We start from the raw sequence: 21,064 nt of genomic DNA on the forward strand, positions 1-21,064 counted from the left end.
AGCAGGAGAAGGAGAAACAGGCTCCCTGATGAGCAGGGAGCCAGTCTCTGGGCTCAATCCCAGGACTCCGAGATCAGGACTGAGCCACCCAGGTGCCCTGCCCCCTTTTTTTTTTTTCAAGTTTATATTTAAATTCTAGTTAGTTAACATATAGTGTAATATTACTTTCAGGAGTAGAATTTAGTGATTCATCACTTAAGTATAATACCTAGGGCTCATTACAACAAGTGCCCTCCTTAATACCTGTCACCCATTTAGCCCACCACCACCTACCTCCCCTCCAGCAACCCTCATTTTTTTCTCTACAGTTTAAAGTCTCTTGGGGTGCCTGGACAGCTCAGTTGGTTAAACATCTGACTCTTGATTTCAGCTCAGGTCATGATCTCGGGGTTGAGGGTTGTGGGATTGAGCCCCTCTTCTGGCTCCACACTTAGTGGGGAGTCTGCTGGGGATACTCTCCCTCTGCCCCTCTTCCCACTCATTACACTTTCTCTCTAATAAATAAATTAATAAATGTTCTTAAAAAAAGCATCTCTTATGGTTTGCCTCCCTCTCTTTTTTCTTTCCCCTATGTTCATCTCTTCCATTTCTTAAATTCCACATATGGCAACATTTTTATGGCTGAGTAATATTCTATTGTGCATATATATGTGAATATATAGTATATACTGTGTATATATATAATATACACAGTATATATTATATACATATATATATATATACACAACTTCTTTATCCTCACAAACCAATTTTAATAATCAATGTTACCATCATATATCTTCTGTTCCCATTTAATCTCTGCAACAGCCTTATGAGGCAAGCATCATCATTATCTTGCTTTTGACACATGAGACTCTGGGGCTCTAAGAAATGAACCTGTTCAAGGTCATACACATTTGAACCTATATCCACCTGTCTCCACCTACTTCTACTGACATTTACTAAACACTTGACCTGTTTGTGGCCCTGGGGTAGGCACTGCAGGGAATGCAAAGAGAGTTTGCTATTTCTAGCCGCATTCAGAACATTTCTTGTTCTATTTGATATTCCCAGCACTTCAGTGATACTTGGAGTTAGTTCAGCAATAACAGAAGTCCCCACTACACAGATAGGGAAACTGAGGAATTCAGGACTTGCTCAAGTTGTTAAGTGGGAGTTTCGGTGTCTGAAGCAGTCAGAAATTGGGTTGTACATCCTTGGCCTCTTCCTGTCGGCCTGGCAGACTGATGAGGATCTCACTTCCTGCTGCTGGGACATGAAAACCGGATACAGGGGAACAGGAGGGAGTGGCTCTGTGAGCTTACTCTAAACAGCCTGGACCGTTTCCCCAGATGAGCACTGAGCACAGAACACCCAAAGGGAAGGAAGTGGGGAGTGAGTGGTTGGAGGCTCCAGCGACCCTCACACCAGAGGCAGTGCAAAGCCCATGAATACTGCCTTCCTTAACAGTAATGATTAATTTTTAAAATCACAACTAGCTTGGACACGGTATTCTATTGTTTAGGAAGCATTTTTCCTACCCACTCTTGCATTTATCTCTCACCACAGCAGCCAGAGAGGGAGACAATGTTTATTCCTAGTTCATAGAGAGGAGGGGGCAACCGAGGCTGTGCAAGCCAGAACTGACTTGCCTTGCCAAGGTCACACAACAAGGTCAGTGGCAGAAGTAGGGTTGGAATTTGGGATTCTCAGACTCCACATGGGGGGAGGGGGGAGGGGGGAGGCAAGAGGGCCTTCCCCAGCCTTACTCAGTTCCCAAGACTGCTCAACAGCAAGCCTTCTGGATGGAGGCTTAAGGCATTCTCCCCATGTCGGTTGCTCAGGCTGGGCTTCCTTCCATTCTTCAGCTTCAGAGGCCCAAGCCTGCGTTCTAGCCTGCCTCCAGCCCCCCACCTCTCTGCTCGCTATCATGCATGGGCAGGCGGGGCAGGAACTCTGGGGCTGGTGGAGTTTCCGACCAGGCAGGAAAAAGAACAAAGGAACTGCGTAGGGGAGAGGGTGGAGGGGATGGCCAGGAGGGTGGCAAAAGTGGAGGCGACACTTCACCATGGAATATGAAGTCAAGAAAGGAAAAAAGGTAGGTGGGAGGTTGGGAGGGATGCAGGGTAGAGAAATGTCCCTGGAGCTGGTAAAGGTGGAAGCCAGGGGTGGGGGCTATGGGTAGTGAGTGGCGGGAGTAAAGTCTTCTCATCTGAAAAGACTGTCCTTTCCACCCTTGGGCAGTCAGACATTTGGGCTCAAGCTTCCTAACCTGTTTCCCCACTCTGAGTGGCATCTGCCATCCCTGGAATAGACAGACAAGCACCTTACAGGGGAACCCCACCAGACAAATTGCTTTGGGAGATACTCCCAACCTGCCTCCATGGCTTTCCTGAGGGCTCCTCAGACAGAGAGACAAACAGACACCCAACATACCCATTCTTTTGCTTCTTACCTCCCCAGACAGAAGGACCTCAGCCAGGGCATTTCTGTGCTATAAGGCTGCCTATCCAGGTTGAGACACCTACCTGCTCCCCTGCTGGGTTCCAGTCTAGCCTGCCCCCTCCCCATCTTTATGCCAAGACAGCTCTGCTCCTAAGGCCTCAGCCTGAAGCTCATTCCCCCCAGCCTCTAGATCCTCATGCCTCCCCACTATCAGTTTTCTAGTCTGGGTCCATGGGCCCCTCACCTGGTTGTCTTTGTCATTCAGGAAGTCCCTCGGATTCCAAATCCCCACCCCCACCCCCACCCCCATGCATTCCTATCCTCCAAGAAACCTGGGTCAGGCTGGTCTAAAGGGCTCCCGTGTGAATCATGAAGGCTCACAAGGGAGTCACAACATAGTGCTTCTTCTCTCTGGGTTCATACCTTCTCCGGATATTTACTGAGCACTGTTTTTTTCATTTATATTTATTTATTCATGAGAGACACAGAGAGAAAGACAGAGACATAGGCAGAGAGAGAAGCAGGCTCCATTCAGGGAGCCTGATGCGGAACTTGATCCTGGAACCCCAGGATCACGCCCTGGGCCAAAGGCAGGTGCTAAAGCGCTGAGCCACCCAGCATCCCTACTGAGCACTTATTATGTGGATATTTACCAAGCATCATGCCTGGTACTAGGGACCATATAGTGGTGAGCAAAGTCAAACAAGGTCCCTGCACCCTCTCTGGAGCTCACAATATAGTGGGGAAGGGAGCTCTTAATTTTTTAAAAAAGATTTTAAAATTTATTTGACAGAGAGAGAGAGCACAAGTAGGGGGAGCAGCAGAGGGAGAAGGAGAAGCAGGCTCCCCGCTGAGCAGGGCTCAATCTCAGGACCAGCCCTTGTAGTCCCCCAGGGGTTTGCATGTGCACATGCCCTCTGCCTGAACACCCTTTTCTGGATCATCTGTTCTCATATCTCAGAGCTCCAGATACTCCAGCTAGGCTCCAAGACACTGCTTTTCACATCTGAACTGGGCATGTGTCAGAATCACCTGGAGTGTTTGTTAAAACCTGGATTACTGGGTCTCACACCCTCGCTCTGATCCAGCATATCTAGGATAGAATGGTAGAATGTGCATTTCTCCTAAGTTCCCTGGTGCTGCTGCTGCAGATCCAGGGATCAGACCCACTGAGAACTGCTCTAAAGTAGTGCTCACAATTTCCGGCAAGATTTAGATTCTGTTGGGCCTCAGTGGAGCTCTGCAATTGGCTTCTTGAACCTTGCTATAGGCCCTGTTTTATGCAGGTGCCTGCTGGATTCTCCTTAAACGTACTTATTAGCTGTTTCCAATTTAGGGAAAAGCACAGGGAATTGCATAACAAATCCCTGTGCCCTTACCACTCTGCCACATTAAATCTGACCATTTTTCTTATTTGCCCCAGCCTAGACCCACTCCTTCAGTCTGGGCTGGGCCTGGGCAGGCCCTCCACCCTCCCCTGGGTGTTTAGAATGGAGCTTTTAGAGCCAGACTGCACTCATGGTTCTACCACTAGTGACTGGATCAGCTAGTTCCCTCTCTGAGGCTTAGTTTCTCCATCTGTGAAATGGGGCTCACAGAGGTACCCCTTCTGCAGAGTCCATGAGAATTAAATTATGTACCATGTAAATAAGCAAAATGCTGAGTGAGGAAGTGCGGAAAGTGCTGGAGAAAGTCAGCAGCTGTTATTACTGTTGTTTCTCACCCCCATCTCTCCACCATCCCACCCCCTCCCAGGGCTTCGTATCCCCCATCCGGAGGCTGGTGTTCCCCAAGGCGGGGCGCCGGGCTGCCTTTCGGACCAGTGTGAGTCGCCGGCCTCTGCACTCGATGCCCCTTTATCCTCCTGACTACCTCATCGACCCTCAGATCCTACTGTGTGACTACCTGGAGAAAGAGGTCAAGGTACATCGTGGAATGAGGGGACAGGTGGGCAGAATCTTGGGGTGAGGAGTCAAGGAGGGGTCCTCAACTCTCTTAGGGTCCCTGGCTGAGTCTGCAAATGAAGCCGACACCGACAAACAGATTAACGGGAGAAGAGTGTCACATTTTATTTTATTTTAAAGATTTTATTTATTTATTCCATGATAGTCACACAGAGAGAGAGAGGCAGAGACATAGGCAGAGGGAGAAGCAGGCTCCATGCAGGGATGCCCGACATGGGACTCGATCCTGGGACTCCAGGATCGCGCCCTGGGCCAAAGGCAGGCACTAAACCGCTGCGCCACCCAGGGATCCCAAGTGTCACATTTTATTAAATGTTAACATGCCCATGAGAGCCTTCACAAGAGAATGAAGACCCATTCATTGGGTGACTAGAGCAGGAAGCTTTTATACCTTCTTTTTTTTTTACTTTTATTTTTGCTTTTATATCTTCTTGACAAACAATACATTTTTTTTAAATGATAGCTTTATTTTTTTTTTAATTTTTTATTTATTTATGATAGTCACAGAGAGAGAGAGAGAGGCAGAGACACAGGCAGAGGAAGAAGCAGGCTCCATGCACCGGGAGCCCGACGTGGGACTCGATCCCGGGTCTCCAGGATCGCGCCCTGGGCCAAAGGCAGGCGCCAAACCGCTGCGCCACCCAGGGATCCCGACAAACAATACATTTTTGAAGAACTGACAAGGCAGAGGATTTGGGCTAGGGGAGAAAAAAGGTGAAGAAATAACAAGGTTTGTTTAAACAGCCTTCTAGGTCCTAAATTCCTTGTGTCTGGTGAGAAGGAGGTCTCCCTCCAGGTATAGGGAGGGTATGTGTCTTCTTTCAGGGAAGAAGGGTAGGGGGTGAGGGAAGGTCACAGTGACCTCCCTGCTTCTACAGTTTTCTTCAATTCCATCAAGCTTAAGATATTCGACATGCCAAGGTGCCATATTTTGGGGTAATATGTTCTGGATCCCATCAGAAGAAACTCTGTACCTCTCCCTCACACCAAGCCCTGACCAGCCCTGCCTCACACAGGGGAGGCTTAGGGGAAAGAGACCTGGGTTCAAGGCCTAGCTCCTGCCTTATGCTGTGGACCCTCAGCAAATGATCTCCAGCTGCTCAGCCTCAGTGTTCCCATCTTGAGATGGGGCTCAAAACCTACCCACAGGGGAAAGCAGGTGGGAAAAGCCATACCTTCCTGTGAGATTTCACCACAGTAATGACAGCAGATCAACTTGGTAAAGGAACCCAAATCAGCAAGCCAGAGGGGACTGAGGTTGTTGGAGAGTTTTACTACTGTTTCTTGAGCACCGTGAAGGAGCAATAGAGAATCCTCACTACCCAAGGAGGATTGATATGGGGGTAGGAGTGTTAGATTTGGCAAAAATAGGCTGCCTGGTTAAATGTGAATTTCATTTATTTATTTTTTAAAGATTTTATTTATTTATTCATGAGAGACACAGAGAGAGAGGCAGAGATATAAGAAGAGAGAGAAGCAGGCTCTCCGCAAGGAGCCCAATGTGGGACTCCATCCTGGACCCCAGGATCATGCCTTGAGCCAAAGCCAGATGCTCAACCGCTGAGCCACCCAGGAATCCCTAATGTGAATTTCAGATAAGCAATGAGTATTTGTTGAGTATTAATATGTCCCAGATATTGCATGGGGCTAAAAGCACTTGTAAAAAAATTGAAAAAGTAGGACACCTGGCTGGCTCAGAGTGGTTGAGCGTCTGCCTTTGGCTCAGAGTGTGAACCTGGAGTTCTGGGATCGAGTCCCGCATTGGGCTCTTGCAAGGAGCCTGCTTCTCCCTCTGCCTGTGTCTCTGCCTCTCTATGTCTCTCATGAATAAATAAATCAATCTTTTTTAAAAATTGAAAAAGTATTCACTGTTTACATGAAATTCAATTTTAACTGACATCTTGTATATATGGAGGGTAAAGCTAACCAATAACTCCATTTAAAAATTGGGGACTGAAATTCCATAGAGAATAAAAGAAGAAAAACGTTTGGTAGAAGAACAAACCTGAAAATTTTAAAAAGTTAATTTCTTACACTGAAGAACATTAAAGTTTGTGATAACATTGCGTTATAACTAAGAATGAATGAAGAATTATTATATTGATTTGGGGCATCATTATTTTGGGTCTGGCTTCTGTGACCACCTTAACAGTTATTATCAGGTTATTGTTAATTCAGAGATTTCTATTTCAGTCTATAGACACTGGGTCAATGAGGAGTTCTGGGTTATCCAAAGCTTCAAGGTGACCTCTCTGTGCCCTTCTCCCACCTCCACCCCCCATTTCCTATCCAGTTCCTGGGCCACCTCACCTGGGTTACCTCCTCACTGAACCCCTCCAGCCGCGACGAGCTCCTGCAGCTGCTGGACACGGCCAGGGTGAGGTCCTGGGGAGGGTCAGGGCTGGGTCTTGGCCCCTTCTTCCTCTCCCACCTGAGCCCCTGGGGGACCCAAGAGATCCGCCCCGCCCCGCAGCAGTTGAAGGAGCTGCCGCTGAAGACCACGGCGGAGCAGGACAGTATCCTGAGCCTGTCGGCCCGCTGCCTGCTGCTCACTTGGCGCGACAACGAGGAGCTAATCCTGCGCATCCCCACGCATGAGATCGCCGCCGCCTCCTACCTGCAGGACGACGCGCTGCACCTGCTGGTGCTTAAGACCGGTAGGTACAGCGGGCTGGGCCCGACCGGGGCAGGGCCGGGAGGTGAACCGGGAGAGAAAGGGCCCAGCGTCTAGTTTTGGGAAAGGCGTGACTTGGGGCGGGGAGGAGGCGGCTGGCTGAGCATGGATGGTGTGCGATGGAAAAGGCCTGACCGCACGGCTACCCTGAGACTAAGGGCCGGCCCTGGCCATATACGCGAGAAGACGTGGCCCAGGGCTAAGGCTGAAGCTGAAGGGTGGATGGCCTGGCCCACCAGCCTGAGGCCAGGTGGCGGAGCTGGGAAGGCTGGAGCAGCCCAAATTCTGGGACCTGAAGTTGAAGGGCGAGGTGAAGCAGAGCGAGACCTCGGCGGTCTGAGAGCTCGGGCGAGCGGCAGGGTCTGCCCTGGGGGCGGAGCCTGAGCCGGGGGCGTGGCCATACGGCGGGGAGGCGGAGCTCCCTCCTGGGGTAGTGGCCGGACAGGTCAGACCCCGAGCGAGACTAGGGTGGAGCCGAGGCCCGGCGCGAGCCCCAAGAGTCAGGGCACCCCGGGGGGCGGGCGTGGCCTCCAGCCTTGAAGGCAGAGGTGGGGCGAGGCGCGGATGGCCCCCAGCTGGTGTCGGAGGGGGCTCCTGACCGCCATCCCGCCTCTCCTAGGTCTGGGCGTGGACCCGGTGCCAGCCGGCGTAGACGCCAGCCCCGGCGGCGCTGGGCGCGACCCGGGCCCGCCGGGCGCGGCGCCCGAGAAGCGGCGGGGGGGCACCACGGAGCGGCGCCACACCATCTGCAGCCTGGACTGGCGGATGGCGTGGGGCGGGGGCGCGGGCGCGGAGGCCCGGGCCGGGGGCGGCGGCGGCGGCAGCCTGGAGCGCCAGCGCGCCGGGGCGCGGGCGTCGGGCAGCTGGGAGCGGCGGCAGACGTTCAGCGGCAGCTGGGAGCGGCGGCACGCGGGCGGCGGCGGCGGCGCGGGCAAGCCGGGTGGCAGCTGGGAGCGGAGGCAGGCGGGCGGCGGCGGCAGCTGGGAGCGGCGCCACCCGGGCTCCAACCCGCTGGACCCGCGGGACCCCAGCCCCGACGCCTATTGCAACCTCGTCATCCTGGCTGTGGCCAACAGGGTGAGCCCGCGGGCGCCGGGAGCCCCTGCGTCCTGCCTCCCCCGCGCGTCGGGGGTTGGAGGGCGTCGCCCCGCCCCGCCCCGCCCCGTCCCGCCCCGCCCCGCCCGGTTCCGGGGGTCTACCCTGGCCCCGGGGCCCTATCGAGGACTTCAGGTACTACCTGTGTGCCCACGACGCCAAAGGGCTTCTGATCTCCAGCCTGGACGCCTCCCCCTTGTCGTTCCAATGATGAAAACTCAAAATAACCCAAACAGACTTGATCCAACCCCTCCTCCAGCCCTGCTCCTTCTCCCACGTCGTAGATGCGGCCACTACCCCAGTAACAACCACGAGGACACTAATTACCAGTACGAAGGGAATGCGGCCCATGCCAGACCAGGAACCAGCATTAACACATTTCATTCTCTCACCAACGCCTAGAGGCAAACATTACAACCATCTCCATTCTGTAGAGGAGGAAACTGAGACCCAGAGGCTAGGTAACTTGTGGAAGGTCACACAGGAAGCAGGTGACGGTTTCAACACTGGGACCCAGAAAGTTCAGAGCCTGTGCTTTTGTTAACTATGGCAGTCATCCAAGGCAGAAGTCTTCCATTCTTGCCTTCCCTCCCCTCCCCCCATTCTCCATATTCCCCCTTGCTTTTATTCTTTTGACCATCTTTACTGAGCATCTTTATTGTCCTAGACATTGGGCTAGGTGCTATGGATGCAGAGATGGACAACACCTATTTGGTGCCCTCCCTTAGGGAGCTCACAATCTATCAGACACTTTCAAGTCCTGAGCTGTCTAAACTTTGCCTCTGGCCCTGAGTCCCCCATCTTCCCTCCCCCCCCCCATATATATCGCAGTGAACAAAACCATCTCCTGGCATCTAAAACTCTGAGAACTCACCAAATTTTATCTCTCAGCAAATCTCCAGACACGTTTCTCCAATCAGCCTCTCCATCCGGTGGGCTAATGACCATCTCAAACCTAAAACACCCAAAGCTATGCAGCCAATCTTCTCCCTCAAACCTGCTCCTCTCTTGGTTTCCCTGTCTTAATTAATGGCAACTCTGTCCTTCCCTCACTCAGACTAAAACCTCCCAGAGATTCGTAGCCCCTCTCAATCTCACACAACACATATCCATTCTCTCAGCAAACCCTGTTGGCCTTATTTTTAAAATATATTCCAAACCTATCTACTTCTCCCCACCCTCCACTGTTCCCGCCCAGGCCCATGCCCCAACTTCTATCATCCAGATCATTCATCTAGATCATGGATTTGGCTCTTCCTTATAATCTGTTCTCCCCAGGCAGAGCAGCCCTGCTAACACATTAGTCACATCATATCACTGCTCAAAATCTTGCCATGGCTCCCCATTTCACTGGAATAGGAGCTAATGTACTTACAACTGCTGATAAGGCCACCCACCTTCTAATGGTGGCTGAAGCCTCATTCCTCTCTGTCCTCATCTCTTTCTACATGCCCCTTTATGCACTCCAGTCCAGCCAGACTGGTCTCCTTGTAGAGTGCAAGAGATCTGTGCATTTTGGATGGTTCACTATGGTATCTCCAACACCTAAAACAGTGCCTGTCACATGATAAATATTGAATGAGTGGATGAAGTGATGCATAGTATATTATTATACCTTGTGTTGGAGACCAAGAAGAAAACAGATTGTAGTGATAATGAGGAAGGAGATCCATTTTCCATAGAGAAAGTGAGTTTGTGCCTTTTAAACTGAAATATGAAGGGGAGGAAGGAGTCTGCAAGGTGAAGAGCCAGGAAAATGAATTCCTGGCAGAGGGAACAATGTACCCAGTTATCTTACTAGGACTGTGAGGGCTTTAGGGTACAGACTTCATCTAATTCACCCTTAAGACCCTGGAGTCTGGCCCAGTGCCTAAAATAGGACTAAATGAGAATTTGCAAAATGAGTGAATAAATAAAGAGTTGCTTTTCAGGAGTATTGGATTCTCTGACCTCCTATCAAAGGCATTGTGGTCCTGAGCAGGGTACAGGAATTAGGGTCAAAAAACCTGAGTGCTAGTAGTAACCAATAATAAGCACTTGTTGTGTGAGCTGGGTGACTGACTTAGTCACTGTAAGCTTCAGTGCCTTCAACTATAAAATAAGGATACTCTCTTCCCTGTTTGTTTTGTAGGGTTATTGTAAGGATCAATCTTGCCTCTCCAGGGTTACATTTTAATTTATATTCCCAGCTTTTTAGAGGAACAAAATAGGAAATGGTACCATGAAGATGGTCTCATCAGTTATTGTCTTTCTGGGTTTCTTCCTTAAAGACATAAAGAGGTAAATTAGAAAGACAAATTCCTCTTCAAATTTGTAGTCTTGAAAAACTTTCACCCAAGAATTGAAATTCATGCCTTCTATCAGAAACTAAAGTTTAGGGATCCCTCGGTGGCTCAGCGGTTTAGCGCCGCCTGCAGCCCAGGGTGTGATCCTGGAGACCCGGGAGCGAGTCCCACGTCAGACTCCCTGCATGGAGCCTGCTTCTCCCTCTGCCTGTGTCTCTGCCTCTCTCTCTGTGTGTGTCTCTCATGAGTAAATAAATAAAATCTTAAAAAAAAAAAAAAAGAAACTAAAGTTTAGGTATTCATCCTACTTCCATTTTTGCCCTGGGTGCCAGGAAGTTCATATCTAAATATGGCATCCAGTAGTAGTAACTATGTTGAACCTAAAATTTTCATACGTGTAATTCTTTCTCCTCTTGGTAGGTATCAGGAGTCCTGGGTTCTAGTCCTGACTAATAACTTCACCTCTCTAAGCCTCAACTTCCTATGGTAAATTTAACTAAACTAGGGCTTATTTTACTTTATTTTATTTTTTAAAGTAGGCTCCATGCCCAGTGTGGAGCCCAACATGGGGCTTGAACTCACAACTGTGAGATAGAAACCTGAGCTGAGATCAAGAGTTGGATGTTTAACCAATTGAGCCACCCAGGTGCCCCTAGGGCTTATTTTAGATAAACTTTAGGAGGTCCTATGAATCTCCCAGAAATTTGGGGTACATTTTTCAGAGCAGAAGACTTAGCATTGCTGCTGGGCTCTTTAAAGGAGCCCAAGACCCAGAAGGTGAATGGGGAATGCCCTCCAAGTCGATTTAAAGGTGTTCATAGGTACGTGTGCAGCCCCGCAAGCCTCCTCACACTGTTTAAGGGAGCAGTGGTGTCCTGGGTACTGGAGAGGCCCAGAGTGCTCTGTCTTCCTACCTGTGCCAGGATGCTGCCGAGGAGTCCTGTGCCCTCATCTGTCAGGTCTTCCAGATCATCTACGGGGACCAGAGCATTGAGTGCGTAGACCGAGCCGGCTACCACTACACGTCCACACCTGAGCGGCCGTGGCTCTGCAGCCGCAGTGAGTACTGGAACTCCTGGCCGCCCCTCCTGTGAACCATCCCAAAAGGCCAGGGGTGGGGGGCCTGCCCCAGGACTCAGGGCCAATGAACCGTTAGGGGTCCCGATCTCTACAACAATTACAGTGTACCCCACCCCTCGCCCTTATGTGGTTAAAATAAAATGTCAGTTTTCATGATGACCTCAAACTTAGCTTCTGGGCATTCCGGTGGCTCAGTGGTTTAGCACCGCCTTTGGCCCAAGGTATGGCCCTGGAGGCCCGGGATGGAGTCCCACATCGGGCTCCCTGCATGGAGCCTGCTTCTCCCTCTGCCTGTGTCTATGCCTCTCTCTCTGTGTCTCTCATGAATAAATAAAATCTTTAAAAAAAAACAAAAACAACAACAACAAAAAACTTAGCTTCCTCACAGATGTTCTGGTTGCCAGATTCAGAATGAGCCCCTCAAAGCTGAACTCTTCTCCTTTCTTTCATTTTTGATGTCCTTGCTTTGCAGAAATCCAGGCACATGCATTGTGTGTTTACTGAGCTGTCTCGCTCCACTAGGAATCTAGGTCAAAGCAAACATATCCAGGCCCACTCTTGAATGTAATCAAGGGCTAGAATGAGAAAGAAACTAATAGAGGCATTTATTGAGCAACAACTATGTGCCAAGCACAGTCTTATTCAATGTGCCCAACTCTTATTTAATCCTCATAGCAATCTGGTTGGTACTATTTGCCACTATATCCCCCATGCCTAGCACAGGACCAGGGACATCACAGATGCTCAAGAAGTATTGTTTGAATAGATAAAAGAACTCTCTGAAGCCTTATGATTCCAATTTTACAGATGAGGACGTTAAGGCTCAGAGTAGTCAATAAATTGCTCAAGGTCACCCAGCTGGCAAGTGGCAGAATCAGGATTCAAACCCAGGTGTGTCTGATTTCTAAAGCTTCTAAAGCTTTCAGCCTGACTCCCAGGCTGCCTTTGAGGCCACTAAGTGAATTTCCTCAGCCACAGCCCCCTCAGAGCAACCCCTGTCTGCATAGCTCCAGCAACAGAACTCTTTCCTTCCAGAGGCACTCCCATTCATGTGGGACCTGGGGTTTTGGGGAAGTTGAGACAGTTCATCAACTCTCACAGGATGCTGGGTAAATAAATGCAATGAGTCAACAAATATATCAACAAATGCATTCTATTGAACAAATATTTACTGAGCCCCTACCATCACCAGGATATACTAGTGAGCAAAACGAGACATGGCCCTGCTCTCATAAGGCTTGCATTGTTGAGGTAAGTCCACAGCAATTAAATAGCTATACAAATAAACTGTAGTCTCACGTTGTACTCTGAGAACACAGACTGAGGAACCAGCCTCACCTGGGAAGTCAGGGGGGTGTCCGAAGGAAGTGACAACACATAAGACAAGATCAGAAGGGTAAGGCCAGAGATGTTAATAGGGCTGGGTGCAGAGCAAGTTCTCTGTAAATGGTGCTTCCATTCTCTCAAGATTTGGGGTTCTTCCCCTCAAAGTTCCTTTTTTCTTCTTGCCTCAAACACAGTTTTCAAAACATTACCTCACCTGTTCCCTCACCTGCTATCCCCAAGACTCTCACGAGGCAGGCAGGAAAGTGGTATTGTCCCAACCTTGGGGAAGTTGAGGGCAAGGAGAGAAGAGGTGAGTTGCCCAAGGTTGGCTGTGTATTGGTGGTGGAGGTAGGATTCATGGTCCAGATCTTCCAGTGGCTGCCTAATTTCACTCAGGGTAAAAGCTAACATTCTGACAATTGCTTACAAGGCCAGATATCCAACAAGGACATCCCTTGGCCTTACAAGGCCAATTGCTCCAACCATCATCCCAACCACAGGGCTGGGCTGAGGTTGAGGCCTCGGGGAGCTGGGGATGTCGGTCCCTGGCCCACTGTCTCTAACCGCCCCTCTGTCTGTTGACCCCAGGTGAGAGCTGCCGCACGGATGGGACTTACGCCTATGATGCCGACTTCAGCTGCTGCAGCTCCTTGTGGGTACCACCCTGCACACACCCCTCACCCTTGCACAAACAGTGGCTCTCTTCTGGGCATTCTTGAGCTCCCTGTGGGCAAGAGAGAGTGGGAGTAAATGACCCCGCCTCAATTTCTGCAGATGCTCAGCCCAAGAGGGGTAGGTAAACTGACTCCTCCAGGCTTCAGTGAGTTCGGAGGATCCAGACCCAGACACCCTGAGAGGCCCAGGAGATGGACAGAACCCAGAACTGCCTCCATATAGGCCTATAGTTCTTTGCCCGTCATCCAGACATACTGGCCTACAGAGTCCAAATCACAACTGATGCCAAAAAATAATTTTGGTTTACTTTGGTTTTAATTCCATGTAATAGAAAACCCTAAAAAGGATAAAGCTTTAAATAAGATAGAGTTTTCCCCCCGGTCTTCTGTATAAAATAGACCAGGAGTTTATGGTTGTATGCTCAGCAGCAGTCCAGACTTTTCTTCTCCCCTCTCCTCAGCACTTGCTCCCATCCTCAAAGTCACCTCATGGGCCAAGATGATGGTCATAGCGCCAGTTATTGCACTGGCATGCCAGGGGCCTCTGTAAAGAGCTTTGCTGCAATTCCCACCCTATACAACTTCTGTTTATGTCTCATTGGCCAGAACTTGGTCACGTGGCCACCACTACTGCCAGCAAGGCTAGAAAATGTGGGATTAACAAACAAACTCACCTGGGAACATTGTCCAGGGCTGCATTTGGTATGACCAACCCCACCCCCTACCCTCAGCATTGAGGGGGTTCCCAGGACATGGGAATTTTAGTACTAACATCAGGAAAGTCCCAGGCAAACTAGGACAAGGTGGTCATGCTAGTTCTGTAACTAAGGCCTTTGGCTTGACAGGTAGCAGTCTCTGCCAGTAACATATGCCCAATTTTTTTTTTCCTCTCGGTGGCAATATATTTGCCTTCTTAATACTGTGTGCTCTTGGGCCAGTCCTTAAACAACCTGACATCTGCTGGAGAGGTGACAATCATGATAATGACTAATATTTGAGTTTGCTGTGTGCCTAGTGTGCCTAGTGCTGTTCCATAAAGTGCTTCATTTTTAATTTTATTTTTATCTTTATTTTTTTAGTACTTCATTTTTAAAAAAACAAACTCTACCCCCAACGTGGAGCTTGAACTCATGACCCCAAGATCAAGAGTTACATGCTCTACCAACTGAACCAGCCAGGTAAAGCTGGTTTTAAAGTTGGAAAGCGCTTCATTTTTTAAAAAAATCAACATAGCAACATTACAGTGGCTATTGTTTATTTATTGTTTATAGTCCATGGCTCTAAGTGCTGTATAAATAGACTCCTCTAATTCTTATGAAGTCAGTTTTTGTCATCCCATTTTACAGATGGAGAAACTGAGGAATAGAGAAGCTAAGCAGCTTGCCCAGGGTCAAGCAGCTAGTAAGTTGTAGGTCTGAGATTTGAGTGTGAGCAGGCTAGCTCCAGGGCCAAATCCTCTAAGCATTATGCTACACTGCTTTTCTGTAGATAATAACCCCGATGAACCATCCAAGATGGTTCTGGAACAATTTAGAAACGAGGAGGCAGGTTGACTTTTTTTTTTAGGTAACTTTTTTTTAGAGAGCAGGGGGAGGGGCAGAGGGAGAGAAAATTTTTTTTTTAAGATTTTATTTATTTATTCATGAGAGACAGAGAGAGAGAGAGACAGAGACACAGGCAGAGGGAGAAGCAGGCTCCACGCAGGGAACCCGATACGGGACTCAATCCTGGGACTCCAGGATCACACCCTGGGCCAAAGGCAGGCACTAAACCACTGAGCCACCCAGGGATCCCGAGATTTTTTTTTTTTTTTAAATAAATTGCATCTTCAATTTTTATTTATTTATTTATTTATGATAGAGAGAGAGAGAGAGAGAGGCAGAGACATAGGCAGAGGGAGAAGCAGGCTCCATGCACCGGGAGCCCGACGTGGGATTCGATCCCGGGTCTCCAGGATCGCGCCCTGGGCCAAAGGCAGGTGCCAAACCACTGCGCCACCCAGGGATCCCGAGATTTTTTTTTTTAAAGATAATTTATTCATTTTGAGAGAGAGAGACTGTGCGGGAGCAGGCGGGTGGCAGAGGGAAAGAGAGAATCCTAAGCAGGATCCACACTGAGCTTGGAGCCCAATGCGGGGTTCAATCCCACGACTGTGAGCTCATGACCTGAGCTGAAATCAAGAGTCAGGCACTTTACTGACTGAACCACCTAGGTGTCCCAGGTTGACTTTATTAGGTAAGATTTATGGAGTATGTAGCATATGCCAGAGACCGTGCTGTGTGGTAGGGTTACAGTGGGGAACAAGACAAGTTACAGAGCAGATACTTAACAGATAAAGAAACTAAAGTCCCTGATCTTGCATGGTTTATGGTGCAAACACAGTTACAGTGTCTAGCGCAGGAGACAATGAAATCATTATTGAATAGAAATAAGCATTAGTGATAAGCACGAAAGAGAATAAGCCCCTGAGGGTACTGGGGGAGAGGCCATGGAGAGCCTTCCTCGTCTGGGGAGTCAGGAGGGTCTCTCCGAGCTGATGACAGTTGAACTGAGACCCAGAGGAGGAAAAGGGAAGAGTGCCCCAGGCAGAAGGGCAGACAGTACAAGGGTTCTGAAGTAGGATGTATCTTGGTGCATTCGAGAAGCAGCCAGGTGGCCACCATGGACATTGATGGGGCGATCTGGAAAGCCTTGCATGTCATGGCCAGACTTATGGGTTTGTGACCACATTTGACAGAGGATCTAACCCAGTCATGGGGATAGGGGGTCAGGGAAAATTTTGCTGAGAAGGTGATACTTAAGCTTCAATGATGAGTAAGAGTAAGTTGAGCAAAAGATAGGGGGAGAGAAGCATTCCAGATATAGGGAACAGCATGTGCAAAGGCCCAGAGTGAAGAGGTACTTGGAGTATTAGAGAGGAAGAAAGAAGGCAGAGTGGCCTGGGTATACAGAGCAAGGGTGAGGTGAGGCATCAGAGGCAGCCAAGGCCAGATAATGTGGGGCCTTGGAGGCCAAAATGGAATCTAGATTGAGGCCTCAGGCCCAGAGCATTGGTAGCTGTGCTTTCCCTCCTCCACCTGCTGCAGGGAAAGGAGCTGGAGGGAGATGAGTGAGGGCCTCCCTCTCTGCCTGTCTCTGCAGCAACGGCTCCCAGGATACATTTGAAGCGTGTTATAGTGGCACGTCCACGCCCTCTTTCCATGGCTCCCACTGCAGCGGCAGTGACCACAGCAGCCTGGGCCTCGAACAGCTGCAGGATTACATGGTCACGGTGAGCTGGGGCAGGCAATGTGAACAGCACGAGCAAAGGCCTGGGGGCTGGAGAAAGCATGGGGAGTAGTTCAGGAATCATGAGTAACCCTGGACATAACTGAAGCAGATGTTGAAGATCAGGGCAGGACATGAGATTAGGAAAGTAAACTGAGGCCAGCTTGTGAAAGCCTTAGTTAATGTCAGCTAGCATTTTTTTTTTAAGATTTTATTTATTTATTCATGAGAGACACAGAGAGAGAGAGAGAGAGGGACAGAGACACAGGCAGAGGGAGAAGCAGGCTCCATGCAGGGAGCCTGACGTGGGACTCCATCCAGGGTCTTCAGGATCACACCCTGGGCTGCAGGTGGCGCTAAACAGCTGCGCCACCGGGGCTGCCCAATGTCAGCTAGCATTAATTGAGTGTTTGCTGTATACCAGGCACTGTTCTATGCACTTTTTATGCATTTATTTTAATCCTTTCAATGACCAAAGTGGGAGGTGCCACTATTATCCTCACCATATATAAGAAAAGCAAGGGTCAAGGAGGTTGTCACCCACCCAAGACCACAGAACTGATTAGCCAAGGGGTCAGGATTTGAACTCAGGCAGTTTGAGTCTACATCCCATGCTTAGATGCAGCCCAGAGGGTCTGGCCATCCCCTCCCAACCGCCATAGTCCATGGGAGGATTTCCAAGGAAGTCTTGGCCAAATATACCCTTACAGAGGGCTCTGGGTCTTTTAGGCAAAGGTTGGGTGGGAGTTGCTCCCCAGGACTGATCTTGAATGTTGTTCCTGTAGTTACGGAGTAAACTGGGGCCCCCTGAGATCCAGCAGTTTGCGATGCTGCTGCGGGAGTACCGGCTGGGGCTGCCCATCCAGGACTACTGTGCAGGCCTGCTGAAGCTCTATGGAGACCGGCGCAAGTTCCTCCTCCTTGGTGAGCCCCCTCCCATGTCCCCCAAGGTTAGCCAAGGCCCCTACATGGCCCATGATGCTCCCAATCAGAAATCAGGCTAGAGGTATTCACTTCTCTTCTTTAGCTTCCCATAAAACCAAGATGGTGAAATCCATGGTGCATTTGAGGAGAAAGGTGCAGAGCAGAGAAGGGAATTGCTTGCAGTCACAGCGCATAAGTAGAGAGCAGTAGTATAACCATTCACCTTCACAGCAAAGCTGGGTGAGGGAATGATTCTCCCCATTTACTTCAGGGGGCAGCTGAGGCTCACAGAGACTAAGGAATTTGTCTGAGGTCACACAGCTGGCAAGGAAGGCTCATAATGACACTAGAGAATGATAATACTAATAGACTCACAGGTATTTTGCAGTTACCCTGTGTCAAGCATCATCTCATTGAATGCTTCACTTCTGGAAAGTAGAACCATATTGCCCCCACATTGCAGATGAGGAAGCTGAGGCTCCACATATTGCAGATGAGGAAGCTGAGGCTCAGAGAAGCAAAGTAAAGTACTGAAGTTGCAGTCACATAGCGCGTGAGCAGAGTTGGAAGCAAAACCCGCTGACTTGTATGGGACACTCAGTGTGTGCTAAGCACCTCCTCACATCCCTACCAGGGGAACAGGTGCCATGATCTCAGTTTTAGAGGCAAGGTCAAGTCAGGCTCAGAGTAGCTATTTTTTTTTTTAAGATTTTATTTATTTATTCATGAGAATACACAGAGAGAGGAGAGAGAGAGAGAGAGAGAGGCAGAGACACAGGCAGAGGGAGAAGCTCCATGCTGGGAGCCCGACGTGGGACTCGATCCCGGGTCTCCAGGATCACGCCCCCGGCCGTAGGCGGCGCTAAACCGCTGAGCCACTGGGGCTGCCCCAGAGTAGCTATTTAAATGAGGGTCACACAACTAACAAATGGAAAGGTAACCGTTGCAATAACAACACCAACAAGCTAAAGCGTTTATTCTGTGCCAAGCATTAGGTCAGTATTCTCTGGCGCAGAGTCAGGGAATCTGTGCAAGGCCACACAGCCAGCCAGCGGCGGGGTGGGGATTTGAACTCAGATCTCCGGAGGAGGCGATTCCAACGTGGGAGGGGGAGGGCTGAGCCCTGAGGAGCCCCCCCATCCCTCGGCCCCGCAGGGATGCGGCCCTTCATCCCGGACCAGGACATCGGCTACTTCGAGGGCTTCCTGGAGGGAGTGGGCATCCGCGAGGGCGGCATCCTCACCGACAGCTTCGGCCGCATCAAGCGCAGCATGAGCTCCACGTCGGCGTCGGCCGTGCGCAGCTACGACGGCGCGGCCCAGCGGCCGGAGGCGCAGAGCTTCCACCGGCTGCTGGCCGACATCACGCACGACATCGAGGCGCTGGCCCCCGACGACGACGAAAGCACGGACGAGGAGGCCCGGGACTGCCCGGGCCGGGGCGACGCGGCTGAAGACAACTACCTGTAGCCGCAGCCCTTGCGGACAGCAGGGACGCACCTGCATCTCGCCGGCTCCCGCCCGTGGGACCTGGGCCCCGGGTCCCCCTCGCACTGGACGCGGACGCGGGCCTCCACTCCCCGGGGCGCGGGGTCCATGGCCTGGGGGCTCCAGGCCCTGCAACACCGAGAATGTGCTGCAGGGGGCGGGACCCTAAAGTCGCGGGCAGTCCCTGAGGCTCAGGCCCCTCTGCCAGACTTCAGCGGGCAGCCCCCTACTTTGTCTGACCGCCTCGGGCGCCGCCCCAGGTCAACCCGTGTTTCCTGCCACTGCCGCCCCTTTCTGGAGGCCAAGGGAGGGATGAGGGGTGGGTGCTTCACCTGCTGGCTGACTGAGAAAAGAATTCCCAGAGCCCACAGATGGCTGCTTCTCCTATTTTACAGTTTGAGAAACTGAGGTTCCAAGAAGAGAAAGGAACTTGAGGGAAGGTCCTGTTTCTCCTTCGATATTACCTCAAACTAAGCATACTAAATAGCGTAGAGGGTCTTTTTCAGACTCCAAACAGCAGGGTCGCCCCTCCCCTGATGGCAAGAACTGGATCATCAATCTGAAATAGAGGTTTTTATCTACTGGCAGTTGAGTCAGAAGTAGGTGATGTGCCCCCAGTCCTGGCCCTAAGGCTCTGAACGAGTTGCTTGTTCAGATCTTGGGTTTGGGGCCACACAGATCTAGGGCTCCTGCCTGGTTCGTGTTCTCACCTCTTGGTGACATCCATTCCCTAATCTGTGGGATGAGGTGGGCCCCGCCCCTGCCACAGAGTGGTTCTGGGGATTAGCAAAAGTCCAGACCTTAGTGCTGGGTCTAGCACATGATAGACACCCAATAAATGCCGTTCACTTCCACATCTAACGCTTTCGGACTTGATCTCCCTGTCTTGCTTGGTATAGTGGGGTGGGAACTGAGTTCGGGGTGGGCTATAAGGACACCTTGGGGAAGCTAATGAAGAGGAAATAGAACTTGTTTCTCACAGCTCTATTACACCCTGGCTCTCAGCTCAAGGCCCAAATGAAAAGTACCCAAGACCACAGGCTCCCACCATGGGAGTCCAGGGTAGTTAAAAGGAACCCGATGGTTGGAGAGGTAGAGAAGTCAGCGGAAAGGCAGCATTCAACACAGCCTCAGTAAAGGCTTGGAGGCTAAAAGGAACGAACCCTTAAAGGAGGCCAGAGCCTCACACAGAACTGCTAAATTTATGTATGAAACTTTACAGAGCCTTCCATGGCCAGGCACATGGCACAGGCACAGAGGGTAGGTATAATTATTACCAATTTTAAAGCAATATTAGTATTAGGGCTACATGTCCAGAGTTCCACGATTTATACTCAGTTTGTAGTAAATGGCCATCCCATCATACTTAGTACTTCAAGGCCCCCTAATGTTTTATTTTGCTTTATTTCCCCCCTCTAGCCACACATTCCCCACACTCCTTCCCCTCCCCACTGTGCACACCCACCCTATGTGTTGATGTATGTCCTTGAACATAAAATACACAATGCTTTGTGGGTGTATTTACACTACATGAATGATGTTATGTAAAGATCTCATCCTGTTGCTTTCTTTTTTCACCCATCATATGATTTTTTTTTCCATCATATGATTTTTAAGATAAACCCATGCTGCGGTGGGAAAATCTAGCTTATTGCCTCAAATTGCCACAAAGCATTCCAAGCTAAGCTTCCATGGTTTTATTTATCCCTCCTAACGCCCAATGTGGACATCCAGGTGGCTTCCAACTCCCTTTCACCACAAACAACACTGTGATCATCTTTGTACATGACCCTATGGGGCCTATGTGAAAACTTTTTTGGACCCTATACCAAAGAGTGTAATCAGTAGATCACCGGACATATAT

General features: G+C 50.1%; 1 protein-coding gene across 1 annotated transcript; it reads left to right on the top strand.

The window, feature by feature from the left end:
- Positions 1–1,944: 1,944 nt before the first annotated feature.
- On the top strand, positions 1,945–20,061 carry CCM2L (CCM2 like scaffold protein). The gene is made up of 10 exons (XM_038571944.1): positions 1,945–2,077; positions 4,180–4,347; positions 6,682–6,765; positions 6,862–7,045; positions 7,682–8,139; positions 11,366–11,501; positions 13,437–13,500; positions 16,664–16,793; positions 17,575–17,713; positions 18,869–20,061. The coding sequence occupies exons 1-10, from the start codon at positions 2,048–2,050 to the stop codon at positions 19,180–19,182; spliced, it is 1,707 nt and encodes a 568-aa protein (XP_038427872.1). The 5' UTR covers positions 1,945–2,047; the 3' UTR covers positions 19,183–20,061.
- Positions 20,062–21,064: the final 1,003 nt, after the last annotated feature.

The sequence above is a fragment of the Canis lupus genome, chromosome 24, assembly GCF_011100685.1.
Source record: "Canis lupus familiaris isolate Mischka breed German Shepherd chromosome 24, alternate assembly UU_Cfam_GSD_1.0, whole genome shotgun sequence".
Classification (NCBI taxonomy): Eukaryota; Metazoa; Chordata; class Mammalia; order Carnivora; family Canidae; genus Canis; species Canis lupus.

Bases quoted from the DNA above. Each gene is read 5' to 3' on its own strand.
- CCM2L (XM_038571944.1), top strand. From the start codon at position 2,048: ATGGAATATGAAGTCAAGAAAGGAAAAAAG. The intron at 11,502-13,436 runs GTGAGTACTGGA...TGTTGACCCCAG, and splicing joins GCCGTGGCTCTGCAGCCGCA to GTGAGAGCTGCCGCACGGAT. The intron at 16,794-17,574 runs GTGAGCTGGGGC...TTGTTCCTGTAG, and splicing joins TGCAGGATTACATGGTCACG to TTACGGAGTAAACTGGGGCC.